At 49.6% G+C, this 14,628-nt stretch overlaps 1 protein-coding gene across 2 annotated transcripts in view; it reads left to right on the forward strand.

The window, feature by feature from the left end:
- The window catches only part of PCIF1 (phosphorylated CTD interacting factor 1), a 111,615-nt gene that overhangs the window by 72,918 nt on the left and 24,069 nt on the right, over window positions 1-14,628 (forward strand). For both annotated transcript variants that reach the window (XR_005779460.1, XM_040435057.1), the window contains exons 11-12: window positions 12,069-12,244; window positions 12,324-12,410. Coding sequence is in view for 1 of the 2 variants with exons in the window: in XM_040435057.1 (XP_040290991.1) it covers window positions 12,069-12,244; window positions 12,324-12,410 (263 nt within the window). In the remaining variant the exon portion in view is untranslated. The remainder of the gene's footprint in view (window positions 1-12,068; window positions 12,245-12,323; window positions 12,411-14,628) is intronic.

Raw genomic sequence — 14,628 nt, forward strand, 5'->3', positions numbered from 1 at the left:
GAGGTCTTCCTGGGTTACTGGGGAACCGGAACATTCCCCCACTTCGTTGTTTCTCTCCCCAGAGTCCTGTCCTTCCTTCAATCAGGGTTGGACCTTGGTCTGGCCCTTAGTTCTTGGCAGGGTCAGGTGTTGGTGTTTTCTATCTTTTTCCAGCGTCCTCTGGCCCCCTAGGGCCTGTAAGAACCTTCTTTCTGGGAGTGGCACATACGGTCCTCCGTCCTGGCCTCTTTTAACGCCTTCAGATCTGAATTAGTCCTCTCAGTGTTCCAGGCTTCCCCCTGAGCCCTTACGGGAGTTTTCACTCAGACTCCTGTCCTGGAAGGTAGTTTTTTCTGGTTGCTATCACATCCATTAGATGGGTGTCCGAGTTGGCGGCGTTCTCTTCCAGAGAACCCTTCCTGGTTATTCATAGGGACAAGTGGTTTTCCGGCCTGTCCCTTCTTTTCTTCCGAAGGTGGTCTCTGACTTCCATATTAATGAGGAAATTCCTTCCCTCACTGTGTCAATCTCCTTCACACCCTAAGGAACAGGATTTACACCATTTGGACGTTGAGAGCTCTGAAGATCTATTTAGCAGCCTCCGGTCCCTTCCGCTGTAGGGGCCCATTTTTTTGTCTTACGGAGGGTTCTCGCAAGGGATCGGCTGCCTCCAAGGTGGAAATAGCACGTTGGATTCAGTCTGCAATTACTGACGCATACTGCGCCCTGGGAAGGGTTCCGCCCTTAGGTGTCACGGCTCACTCCACCAGAGCGGTGGGCGTATCTTGGGCTCGGAGGAATCACGCTTCGGCTGCACAATCGTGTAAGACGGCTACTTGTCGTCCTCACACACATTCACAAGATTTAACAGGTGCATACTTTGCATCGGTGGACGCTGCCTCGGGCCACGTGGTCTTGCAGGCGGCAGTTTCTTAGATGCCTGCAGGGACGCTTGCTTCCATGGGTCTGTGGTTTTCCCTCCCTGTGGACTGCTTTCGGACGTCCCACGATTCCTGTGTCACGCAATAATTATGGGCGAGAAAACTAGATTTTTGTATAACTTACCAGTAAAATCTCTCTCGCCCATTCCATTGGGGGACACAGACCATGGTATAGCTTAGGCCACCACTAGGAGGAGACACTATGCAAATAATAAAAAACAGCTCCTCCTCCACTGGCTATACCCCCATGCTCCAACAGGACGACCTCAGTTTTAGCTTAGTGTCGGATAAGGAGGTGACACTCCTGCTCCTGCAGGGTTGTCCCTGTAGTTTTTTCTTCTCCTGTTTGTTTTTTTCTAAACAGAGGACGCAGGGTCGCATGGTGCGTCCCTGGTCTCTCAGTGGAGCGAGCGCCGGGGTCGAATGGCCGTCCCCGGCTACCTCCTTTCCCCCCCCAGAAGATAAGTGGAACCGGGCTCGACCTGCAGCGCCGGTGGCCTACCAGATCCGGGGTCACCTAGTCCTGCCCTCTATCCAGTGCACTGCCACTCCTTGTGCCAGATGACTGAAGAGGTGACCCCATGCTGGTCCGGGACAGAGGGTGAAGACTGCAGTACATCGGCTCTCCTGCAGCGCCCCCTCCCCCGTGCTCATACTGTGACACGATTGTTTAGGGCTTACATGTGAGAGGGCCGGCTGGTTGAGAGGGAGGAGGGATTCCTTCTTGTCCCCTGTATCCTGGCGGTGGGCGCCATTTTCCGAGCCGGGGTCTGCCTTTTTTTTCATATTCCCACGCGCGCACAATTTTTGCCCCGCGATTTCTGTGACGCGCCTGGGGGGCGGAGCTTCCGCTTTGCATCAGCGCCTCTCCACGCTTGACTGCTACTCCAGCTCCTCACAGGTCACGGTAGGACTGATAGTGTTCTGCAAAACTTAGGCGACCCTGACTCTGGTGTTGCCGCCATCATGCCCAAGACCTGGGGCCTCCCAAAAATCGAAAGCGACACTTCAGGTCCCACTGGGATCCTGTAAGGTCTGCTGCTTGCCACTATTGGTTACAGGCTCCTGTGACTCTTGCCTTGCCTCGAGACAGGATCATCCACCGCCTCCTCCCCCTCCACCAAACCAGCCCAGTCCCTCCTCCGCCCCTTCGGAGCCTGCGATGCCCTTCTGGGCCTCTGCCATAGCTAGGGCGGCTGCGGACTTAGCCCAAGTCTCGCGCGCGGCCATGGCCTTTATGGAACGCATGGCGGCCACTGATCCTCTGCCTGCGGTGCCTGTGGTTAGCACCACTCCACCTCCCAGTGCCCCCCACAGAGGACGCTCGACCGCTAAGAGGCAGCGTACGCAGCAGCATACCTCCTCGGATGACTCTGCTCTCCCCCCTCGCCTGGAGGCGTGTTCAGCATCTCCCTCTCGCAGGGATTGCAGGTCTGAAGGGGAAAGGTCCGGCTCGGACGAGGACACTGAGCCGGAACCCTCACCTAAGCTCTCCACCATGGTGGCAGACTTGGTCACGGCGGTACGTGACACCTTTGACATCCAGGGGGAACCTCCTTCTACTAGTAGCCAGGAATTCCCCCTCTTCCACTCTAGAAAACCGGAGGCTGTCACATTCCCCATTCATGGCGAGTTTGCCAAGGTCATTTATAAGGCTTGGGAACGCCCTAATCACCGTTTTTCTGCTACAAGGGCGCATGGATACTCTTTATCCTTTCCCGGCAGATAACGTGCAGCAGTGGTCTTCTCCACCTAAGGTTGACCCGCTGGTGGCCAGATTGGCTAAGAATACGGCAATACCAGTCCTGGACGGGTCCTCCCTACAGGACTCCGTTGACAGGCGTTTGGACTCTTTCCAAAGCCATCTTCTCTCTGGCGGGCACAGGTCTGCGGCCCGCGTTCGCCTCGGCCTGGGTAACCAGGGCGCTTTCGGTGTGGTTGCAGCGCTATCATCAGGACCTCGCGGAGCAGGATGCCTCTGCGGACACCCTAAACTTCATCCTCCAGATGTCCCAGGCGACAACATTCCTCTGTGAGGCCTCATTGGACGTCAGCACTCTCTTTGCGCAGATTTCGGCCCTCTCGGTCACGCAGCGCAGGGAGGCCTGGTTGAAGGTCTGGGACGCCGACGCTTCCTCCAAGCGCTCCCTCACTAACCTACCCTTTGCGGGCTCCAGGCTCTTCGGTGCTAAGCTGGATGAGATTATCTCTGATAATCACCTGCCCCAATCTAGATCCAAGCGCGCCTTCAGTGCTCACCCCTCTGGCTCTAGAAACCAGTCCTTTCGGTTCTTCTCCTCCAAGTCTGCGGCAGCCCCCTCCTCCGGCGGCTCTCAAGACTCCCGTAAGAAGCCCTCCTTTAAGCCTCAACCTTCCTGGCGCCCGTGGGCACAGTTCCAGGGGAGTTCTGCCCGCCCCACGGTTCCCAAGCAGTTCTCCCCCTGAAGGGGCGCCCCCACCGCTTGTGGTGTGGTGCCGTCTGCTCTCCTTTCAGCATGGCCCTGGAAATTGTAACTTCCGGTTACAAGATAGAATTCGTTTCCAGACCTCCGGAACGTTTCTTCTTTCAGTCTCGTGTTCCGGGGGATCCGGCCCGAGCCTCAGCCCTTTTACAAGCGGTTTCTTCCCTTCTGTTCAGGGGAGTAGTTGTCCCAGTTCCGCTGGAGGAACAGGGGGCAGGTTTCTACTCAAATCTCTTTGTAGTGCCAAAGAAGGAGGGATCAGTGCGTCCGGTTGTAGGCCTGAAGCTGTTAAACAAGTCCCTGCGGGTGCGGAGGTTCCGGATGGAATCCCTCCACTCCGTTATTGCTTCTCTTCTTCCAGGGGAGTTCCTCGCGTCGGTGGACATCCGGGACGCCTATCTGCATGTCCCTATCGCAGAATCTCACCACAGTTTCCTGCGCTTCACCATTGGCGACCGTCATTATCAGTTTGTTGCCCTTCCCTTTGGGCTGGCGACAGCCCCACGGGTATTCACAAAGATCTTGGCGCCAATCATGGCGCTTCTCCGTAGCAGGGGCATATCTCTGCTGCCCTACCTGGCCGACATTCTGATAAAGGCTCCCTCTTGTCCCTAGGCCGAAGACGGCGTCAGGATCACTGTTCAGATTCTGCAACAGTTCGGCTGGCTGATCAACTTCCCGAAGTCCTCTCTCCAACCTTCCCAGAGGGTGACCTTCCTGGGGATGATTATGGACACTACTGCAGCCCGGGTATTCCTCCCGGATTGCAAGTTCTCAAGGATACGGGAGTCGTTGTCTCGCCTTCTACATTCCCCATGTGTCTCCATCCGGGAGTGCATGCAGGTTCTGGGACTTATGGTGGCCTCATTCGAGGCAGTCCCCTTTGCCCAGTTTCACACTCTGCCTCTGCAGCAGGCGATCCTGTCCTTCTGGGACAGGACATCGAGGGGTCTGGACTTCCGCCTTCCTCCTCGGGTTCGCATGGAACTCCCGTGGATGCTGTCCCCTCAGAATCTGACTTCGGGAAAATCCATCCTCCCAATCTCGTGGACAGTAGTCACCACCGATGCCAGTCTCCTGGGTTGGGGCGGCGTTCTCCAGGCTCAGACAATTCAGGGGGTGGGGTCAGAAGTGGAAGCCCGTCTTCCGATCAACATATTGGAGCTCAGATCAATTTTCCTCTCTGGCTCATTAGACCCCACTCCTAACGGGTCTCCCGGTAAGGATCCAGTCGGACAATGCCACAGCCGAGGCCTACATCAATCATCAGGGCGGAACCCGCAGCCGGCCGGTGGTGCAGGAGGTGAAGAGGATCCTCCAGTGGGCGGAGGCTCACGTTCCAATATTGTCTGCAGTATTCATCCCAGGGGTCGAAAACTGGACGGTGGATTTTCTCAGCCACAGCAGGGTGGATCCGGGAGAGTGGTCTCTGCATCCGGACGTATTCGAGGACCTCTGTCGCCGTTGGGGCCGCCCGGACGTGGACTTGATGGCATCCAGGATCAACAACAAGGTTCCCATGTTCCTGGCCCGAGCTCGGGATCCGGAGGCGTACGGGGTGGACGCTCTGGTGTCTCCGTGGCAAGATTTCGCACTCTGTCTTTCCACCATTGCCTCTACTCCCAAAGGTTCTTCGCAGGGTCGCGGCAGAAGGAATCCCGACCATCCTCATCGCCCCCGATTGGCCTCGCCGCGCCTGGTTCTCGGAGGTCACTCGGATGCTGGCGGACGTTCCGTGGCCTCTTCCTCTCAGGGAGGACCTACTGTCTCAAGGTCCTCTCTTCCACCAGAATTTACAACCACTTCGTTTAACGGCGTGGCTGTTGAGACCACCATCTTGAAGAAGGACTTCTCGGGCTCTGTCGTGAAGACCATGATCAAAGCTAGGAAACCAGCTTCCTCCCGAATATACTATCGTACCTGGAAGGCCTTTCTTGCCTTTTGTGAGAAGATGGTTTTTTTTCCCCTTCATTTCTCCGTTCCGGTGGTCCTCTCCTTTCTCCAGTCTGGTCTGGAGATGGGAATGTCCCTGAGCTCTCTGAAGGGTCAGGTCTCCGCTCTGGCCATTTTCTTTCAGCGCTCTCTGGCTCTGCTACGTCCGGTGAGGACCTTCCTGCAGGGGGTGGCGCATTCTGTCCCTCTGTATGTCCCTCCTCTGCCCCCCTGGGATTTGAACCTGGTTCTGTCTTCTCTTCAGGCGGCTCCTTTTGAGCCCTTGAGGGACATTTCCCTGAGTTTTCTCACCTGGAAGGTGGTCTTTTTGGTGGCCATCACCTCTTAGGAGGGTATCGGAGCTGGCCGCCCTTTCCTCTAAGGAGCCCTTTTTGGTCTTCCACAAGGACAATGTGGTACTGCGCCCTGTACCTTCCTTTTTGCCCAAGGTGGTCTCCACCTTCTACCTTAATGAGGACATAGTCCTGCCATCCTTTTGCCCCGCTCCGGCGAACCCCAAGAAGCGCGCTCTCCATTCTCTGGATGTTGTCCGTGCTTTACCGGTGTACCTGTCGGTTACTGCCCCTTTTCGCCGCTCGGACTCCCTTTTTGTGGTTCCCAAGGGGCCTCGTAAGGGTCTGGCGGCCTCCAAGGTCACTGTGGCTCGGTGGATTCGGTCGACTATTGCCATGGCCTATCGATCCCGGGGTAGGGTTCCCCCAGCGGGGGTTACCGCGCACTCCACCAGGGCCTCCTGGGCCAGGCGCAATCGAGCTTCTACATCACAACTTTGTAAGGCGGCCACCTGGTCGTCCTTGCATACCTTTACAAAGTTCTACCAGCTGCACTCTTTGGCGTTGGCTGATGCTGCCCTAGGGCGCAAGGTATTGTAGGCTTGTGTTCCTGTTTAACCGTTGGACGTTTTTCCTCTGGTGGTGCTGGTCTTCCCACCCCAGATTTTACAGGTGAGTTTCACAAAAAATCTCCTTTTCTTGCTCTTCATTGGGGGACACAGCACCCACCCAGTATTGTTATTCAACCACAGTTGTCGCTGTTGCTGGTTTGCACCCCGTTGGGTACTTGGTTGGCTTGCTTCTCCTACTACTTGTGCACAAACTGAAGCTCTCTCTCCAGGCTGGAGGGAGTATAGCTGCAGGGGAAGAGCTAACGGCTTTTACTAGTGTCAACGCCTCCTAGAGGACATGGCTATACCCACGGTTCCTGTGTCCCCCAATGAAGAGCGAGAAAGAGATTTTACTGGTTAAGTTATACAAAAATCTATTTTTTGCTGTACGCAAAATATGGATACCTGGCCATAATAGAACAGTCCTATCCTTGTCCGTAATGCGAACCAAAATAGGACATGTTCTATGTTCTTGCGGATACCACGGATCAGACATACAGATGCGGACAGCACACGGTGTGCTGTCCGCATTTTTTGTGGCCCCATTGAAAGGAATGTGTCCGCATCAGACCCGCAAAAAAAAAACAGATTGGATGCAGGCAAGAAAATATGTTTGTGTGCATGAGCCCTTAAAGGGTTTCTATCACTTCGTTTCACCTATTTAGCTTTCAGACACTAGCGATCCGCTAGTGTCTGCTTTATCTAACCATCCTAATATAAGAGCTTATTGTCCTGCCGTTTAGCTAAAAAAATAACTTATATAGATATGCAAATGAGCCTCTAGGTGCTATGGGGGCGTGATTAGCACCTAGAGGCTCCGTCTACCTTAACAAACTGCCGCCGCCCAGCGCGTCCCTCCAGCCCGCCCATCTCCTCCGGAATGCGATGCTCCTCGTATTCGGCGCATGCGCAGTGAATGTCTGATCGCTTCCCTGCTCAGACATCTCCACTGCGCCTGCGCCGATGACGTCATAGTGCTCCGAGGAACAGACGCAGTGGAGATGTCTGAGCAGGGAAGCGATCAGACATTCACTGCGCATGCGCCGAATACGAGGAGCATCGCATTCCGGAGGAGATGGGCGGGCTGGAGGGACGCGCTGGGCGGCGGCAGTTTGTTAAGGTAGACGGAGCCTCTAGGTGCTAATCACGCCCCCATAGCACCTAGAGGCTCATTTGCATATCTATATAAGTTATTTTTTTAGCTAAACGGCTGCCCAATAAACAGTTATATTAGGATGGTTAGATAAAGCAGACACTAGCGGATCGCTAGTGTCTGAAAGCTAAATAGGTGAAACGAAGTGATAGAAACCCTTTAAAGCCTGAAACTACACGCTTTGCACATCCTGTTTTGACGGACGTTCTGACCTGACAACTATCAGGTACTGACGGTGTTACAGAGATCTTGTGGTGATCCAAATTACCAAATAAAACTATATCTTCTTTATGTTTATCTAGTCTTCACATTCTCACCTAGTTCATTCTGAAGTTAAATGTGTTTTGGCTGACACTTCACTGATGTGATGGGCTTCAGTTTTCTATGACTATCTTTGTCTACCCAGCATTCTTCTGTATGCCGGCCATGGTTTGTTTTTTCTCTCTAGTTAAAAAAAATAAAATTAAATTGGATAATAGCTGTACTACTTTGTACAATCAGGAAGTCTCATTCAGCCATATTAATCCCTACTTCAGCTGCACAGCTAGAAGCATTTCTCTCAGAAGCAGGGGATATCTCTCTTCTGCTAGCACTGTATGCAGTGACCTCACTTCCCTTCCCACTGTGTTTTTTTTCTTCTAGGGAGCTCAGAAAGCTGATAAGGAGGGATAAATCACAGACAGGGTGCTCATGTGACGTACAGAAGCAGTGTAGAGGCAGTTGTTTTATCAGGCTCCGGATCTCGGCCAACTTTGACACGCCCTCACTCCCTCTCAGTAAGACTTCTGAGTCTCTGTTACCAGGAACAGATCTTGCCTAACAACAAACAGTGGGCTGCAAATTACCGTAGGTAGAAGTAAGACCCCTAGTGGCCATTAATTTACAGCTTTTTTTTTTCAGGTGGATGCAGGCAGATTTTTTAAATGACGTGATTAGAGATAAGCGAATTTCCGCTTATGAAATTCGTTCACACTTCTTTGTTGGTAAAAGGTGAATTGCGTTTGGATTCCGTTACCACAGACCATAACACAATTCTATGACGGAATGCTTTTAGAGGCATTCCATTATTCATTCCGTCATAATAGAAGTCTAGGGGCTGCATAACAGATCCGTCCCGTTTCCTTTATGCAGGAGAGGACTCCCCTGCATAACGGAAATGGGACGGATCAGTTTTGCAGGCATTCCGTTATGCATTCCGTCATAGAACTGCATTATGGTCTGTGGTAACGGAATCCATAACTCATTTCACCTTTTACCAACAAACGAAGTGTGAACTAATTTCAAAATATGAAATTCGCTCATCTGTAGACGCGATTTAGAAATTTGGTATTTACACCATTCTCTATTAAATTAAATGAAATTGTGTGAAAGTACAGCAACTCTTTAAAGAGAATGTTTCATAAGAAAATTACCTATTGTTTAAATCACATTATGTTAAACATTTTTTTTTAAATTTTTGATGAGGTTTAAAAAAAAAAGTTCACTGTCTTTATATAAAAAAATGTATATAACCATGCAATTTTTGCACTAGCCGCTAGGCCTAATAGGTGATCATCTCCTGTTCTCTACAGTTAGCTTTTCAGTAGCTATCTTCTTATCACAGGCAGAATAGCAATGTCAAGTGAGAAATCTGTATGGATAAGACATGATCTACCATTCACAACAGGTGATATCACAGCTTATTTGCTCCCTCCTGACCTCTGCACAGGTCACAGAGCACACCTTGAAAACTCTCCCATAAAGTACATGGGGTCCCCTCCTGTCCATTGTGGGGAAGTCTTAACATATTTTAGACTTGTTGGCCAATTCCAAAACTCAGGATTTTTATTTAAATGTAGATAGGGACATAAAATAAACACAAAAAATTAAAAACATGTTTAACATAAAAGCGTGAGAATATCCCACAGAATTAATACCTGTGATAAGTTTTGATGCGTTGACACAAGCTATATCCCCGGCTGAATACTAAGGAAATCCTAAAAACATGACCAGAAGGTGGGCCCTGAGGACTGGAGTTTAGGAACACTGATTTAACTCCTTTCCAACTTCTGCCGTGCATGTACAGCAGGTGTCGGGTCTTTTAAGCACCGAATCGGGAGGCATAGCTTACCATGTGCCTGCTGTTTTACACCGATCGCACACGTTTGACCCCTCAGATGCCATAGTCAATTGTGATCGCGGCATCTGTGGCAGCTTCGCTGAATTCAGGGAAGGTGTTCCTTAGTGGTGATAGGCCTGCGTCTATACAAGGCTATATACCATCAATAATACGTGCAGCTATTGAGCCATATGATAGATCATGTAGATGAGTAGAGATAATACAACTCACTTGTCATTTGGAATAGCCATACAGTCTTCTTTATTCTTAACAGGGGATACTCACAGAGGAGCCGACGTTCAAGTTACCCTCATCTTGCACAATATTTTGGGGGACAATACCCCCTTACTCATGTTTCAGGCTTTCCTACCATGCTCATCACAGGTATATTCCAATGTAGGCCTGCAGGTGGCGGCACTTCATTGAAATATACAACATTTCACACGTATAAAATCACATTAGTGTATGAGAAAGGCAATCTGACTGTATATTTAGGTCCCCTAGGGGTGTCTGAAAAAAGGTAAAACGTTTTTACAACTATTAAAAAAAGTTAAAAAAATAAATAAAATTCCCCCTTTTCCCCATAATGAAACAAATGTGAATGGTGAAAAATCAAAATGGGCAGTTTGCTGTTTTTTCATCCCTTTACATCCCAAAGAAACAGAAAAAAATGTGAAATGAGCATTAATAAAATACAGATCGCCTCGCATAAAATGAGCCCTCACACAGCTCTGTAGACATAAAATTAAAAACGTTACAGGGGTCAAAATATGGTGATGAAAAGCAAAAAATTATTCCAAATGGTTTAATATTTTTTTAAATTTTTTTTTAAAAAGTATTAAAGCACAAGAAAAAGTATGTTTGGTATCAGTGTAATCGTACTGACCCATAGAAGGTAACGGGTCCCTTTTTATCACATGGGGAAAAACATAAAACTGTGATGGAATTGCATTTTTTTCCAATTCCACCCCATTTGGAATTTTTTCCAGCTTCCCACTACATTGTATGCGATATTATATGGTGACATTCAAAAATGACACTTGTCCCACAAAAAAACAAGCTCTCAAACAGTTGTGAACGGAAAAATAAAAAAAGTTATGTCTCCAGGAAGGGAAAAATTGAAAAGCGAACACGCAAAATCTGTCAGGAAGGGGTTAAGCAATAGGTCATTTTCTGATTACGCATTCCCTTTAAGCCAACCTTGGTCACATAATTGGAGATTTAGTCTTCTAGAGCTTTCTGATTGTCTTAGAGGCCCCTCTGAATGCCTAGACGTATATATAGGAATCCCCACAAAATGTATACAGGAGAACAGACAAATCGATGTCAGCAAGATCAGACACGTGAAAAAAAATGTAGAAAAGCGCTTAACGGCCAGGCTGGACGTATAGCGACAAACAGCAGATAAGATGCTATCAGATCCTGTAATCCTGTTACTTAATACTGGCTGCATCTGCCACATATACTCCGGCTAAGACGGAGTTGCTTAGCAGATTCAGGAACTGGAATTTTAACTCCTTAATAATCATTGGAGTGTAAATACTCCCTCTGGTGACGGATGCACCTGTTCCCACCCAATACATCTCCATTACGCTGCATTAGGTGCCGTCAGTAAAGTGCTCTGCCAGTGCGCCTCTGCATCCGACATCCATATATTCCACTTAGTTTCTCTGCTCTACACCAGAGGAATCTTTGGCCTACATACAACTGTCAGCATGGACAGATTAAGGCGTACTATGTAAAAAATGATCATTATTGGGTAAAGCAAACCTTCTTACAAACTTCCTTGGGGAATGGTGATTAAGTGTGTTACACCAGGGCTACGATCACTGGCTTCATACAACATTCCATCAGTTTGTGCATTTATAGTTTCCCTGTAAGAACAGAGCACAAAGTGTTGTTTTAAAGAGGTATTCTGCTTATTTCAAGTCAATCCCTATTCACAGAATAAGGGCTCATTCAGACGTCTGGATGTTGTCCGCAAAGATGCGGATTAGATTAGATGCTGTCCCATTCACTTCTATGGGGCCCTTTTCTTCCATTGCACGGCTCACCAAAAAAATGAAACATGTCCTATACTTGTCAGTGAAATTCAGGACATGGCCCTATTGAAGTCTATGGATCAGCAAAAAAATGGAATGCAATTTGTTTTTTTGCGGACATGCTGTACTGTCCACAAAAAAAGGATCCGCATTTTTGCGGACAGCTTACGGCCGTCTGAATGAGCCCTAACTATTAGATGGGTGGGGGTCTGACCTGAGGCCTCTATTTCCCGCGATCATGGAGTGTATGGTTAATCTATCTCCCATAGATATGAATTGAGTGCATGCTTGACCTACCACTCTGTTCTTTTCGGTGATCTTGTGGGTTATGCCACCACCATTTTTGTGATTGGTGATGGTCCCACACAAGCTAATAGTTATTGCCTATTCTGTGGGTAGGTGATAACCTGAAATAATGGGATACCCCTTTTATGCTCAGTGGTGGGGGTTTCGGACCCTGTTTTGTGGATAAGTCATCAATATAAGGTCCCGGAAAACCTCTTTTAACTTATCAAGAATTTTAGTAGCTCTAAAATATTATTAACTTTGTTTTACAGAGTCCGCTCCAGTTGCACCTTCTCCAGATAAGAGAGTGTTCTGCCACCCGGTACGGCTGACAACGCCAGCACTGTCTGTCCAGGGAGGAGTGGATGCCCAACAAGAGGGCAGCTTGGTGTGTGTACGTTACAAAGGGGAGTCTGTAAGAATCAACCAGAGCTACTTCAGCAAATTGGTGAGCATACGCTTCCTCCTGGGCTTTGTGGATCATTTCCTCATGATAACATCAAATGTAAAACGCGCTGTTTTTGCAGTTTCAGCTTTATCGTCTCAGTTGCACGGAAGATCAAGGATCGGAAAAGTTCTTGCCTCGTGTGTGGTGTCTTTTGCGGAGATATCAGGTAGGTAGAATATGCAGATATTAATGATGCAAATGTGTGTCCGCCCCAGGTGGGAGGTCAGTCTCCCCTGTTTGGAGGTCTTCCTGTGTGTGAACTACACAATTACATCACCATCTATCAAATTCAACCTGGATGGCCACCAAGCTCCACCCTCCTGGTTCCTCTGTAGGTCCCTCCAATTTTAGAGTGCTGCCTTATATAAGAGACCAGGAGTGCATTGTCATTGCTATAAAACTCCCATGACTGTCTGTGTGTGTTGTATGCAGAATCTCCCATGTATTCTATGAAATGCAGTTTCACACTGCTTTCCCCTGCTTCCTGCTGGTAAGAGCTAACAGGAAGAAACTTATTACAAGCAGGAGGAAGAAGAGATAGGCTGAAGCTCCATCGCCTAGTCCTGTAAATCAAAAATTGAATCTGGAGCATTCCAGTTGGAATAGGGGGTAACTATTATGTCGGGAGGGATCCTACCGCAGAGACAACCACAATCATGAGAACGGACACCCTGTACTCCTCGGGACCCGCTGACATGAACGGAGCAGCAGGTTGGGCCTCGCCATCTATTTTGGGGTCTCCAAGAGGTGCAGGGTCCTAGTGCTAGGGGCCCCCACTGATCTAATAGTTAACCCCTATTCTGTGTATAGGGGATAATGTGTAACAACTGAAATACCCCTTTTCTCAACCATTTTCCTTGGGGAACACAGGAGACCTTGGCTATAGCTCAGCTCCCTAGGAGGCGTGAGACTAAGTGAAAACTGTTAAGCCCCTCCTTCAGCAGCTATACCCTCAGCCTGGAGAGAGAGACTGACAGTTTTTGCTTAGTGTCCAAGGAGGCAAGACACTCCCTGCTCTGCAGGGCTGTTTTTTTCCTCTCCTTATAATTTTTTATTTTATTTTTTCTCTGGATTTCTTCTTCTCTTCAGGGACAACAGAGACGCACTAGACCTCTCGGTTTCTCCCGGCGTCGAGCTGCGCCAGTGCCGGTCATCCGCACTGCTGCCTCCCCCACAGAAGGCAAGGTGGACCAGGGCAGCCTAGCTCCCCTGCATCCCGCCAGCGTAAGGGTCGCCCGCACGCCAAATCCCTCTTCCAGCATCCTGCCACTACGGTGCCAGTAGCTGAAGGGGCGACCCTGCTGGAACGGGCTGATGGTGAGAGTGGCTTCTCCAGCCCAACTCCTGCGTGACTGACCCCCATACTCGGGCAGGCTGGCTCCTGGGGTGTCTCCTGTCCTACAATCACCCTCTCCTGAAATGGCTGATAACAGGGGTCATATTCGGGCAGGCTGGCTCCTGGGGTGTCGCAAGGGCTGCAATCCATGCTCACAGCTTCCCCCCCCTTCCCTCCTGCCCCCTACCTCCATGGGACATTGGCGGTCACCTCACTGCTCCTTCGCGGCAGCCATGGTATAGGCGATTTCCAGCGCATGCGGCAGGGCCGGGAGGCCCGCGCCAAGCTGCCCCAGACCCTCCTCTGCCCGCCCCTGCTATGGGGATTCACGGGCTCCCGGTCGCCTGACTCTTCCGGCCGCGGGGTGAGCTCCCGCGGCCGGCATGTAAAGTCGTGGCCAAAAGTTTTGAGAATGACACAAATATTAGTTTTCACAAAGTTTGCTGCTAAACTTATTTTAGATCTTTGTTTCAGTTGTTTCTGTGATGTAGTGAAATATAATTACACGCACTTCATTACATGACATTTATGCAAAGAGTCAGTATTTGCAGTGTTGGCCCTTCTTTTTCAGGACCTCTGCAATTCGACTGGGCATGCTCTCAATCAACTTCTGGCCCAATTCCTGACTGATAGCAACCCATTCTTTCATAATCACTTCTTGGAGTTTGTCAGAATTAGTGGGTTTTTGTTTGTCCACCCGCCTCTTGAGGATTGACCACAAGTTCTCAATGGGATTAAGATCTGGGGAGTTTCCAGGCCATGGACCCAAAATGTCAACGTTTTGGTCCCCGAGCCACTTAGTTATGACTTTTGCGTTATGGCACGGTGCTCCATCGTGCTGGAAAATGCATTGTTCTTCACCAAACTGTTGTTGGATTGTTGGAAGAAGTTGCTGTTGGAGGGTGTTTTGGTACCATTCTTTATTCATGGCTGTGTTTTTGGGCAAAATTGTGAGTGAGCCCACTCCCTTGGATGAGAAGCAACCCCACACATGAATGGTCTCAGGATGCTTTACTGTTGGCATGACACAGGACTGATGGTAGCGTTC

The sequence above is a fragment of the Bufo bufo genome, chromosome 6 (genome assembly GCF_905171765.1).
Source record: "Bufo bufo chromosome 6, aBufBuf1.1, whole genome shotgun sequence".
In the NCBI taxonomy this organism is placed as follows: Eukaryota; Metazoa; Chordata; class Amphibia; order Anura; family Bufonidae; genus Bufo; species Bufo bufo.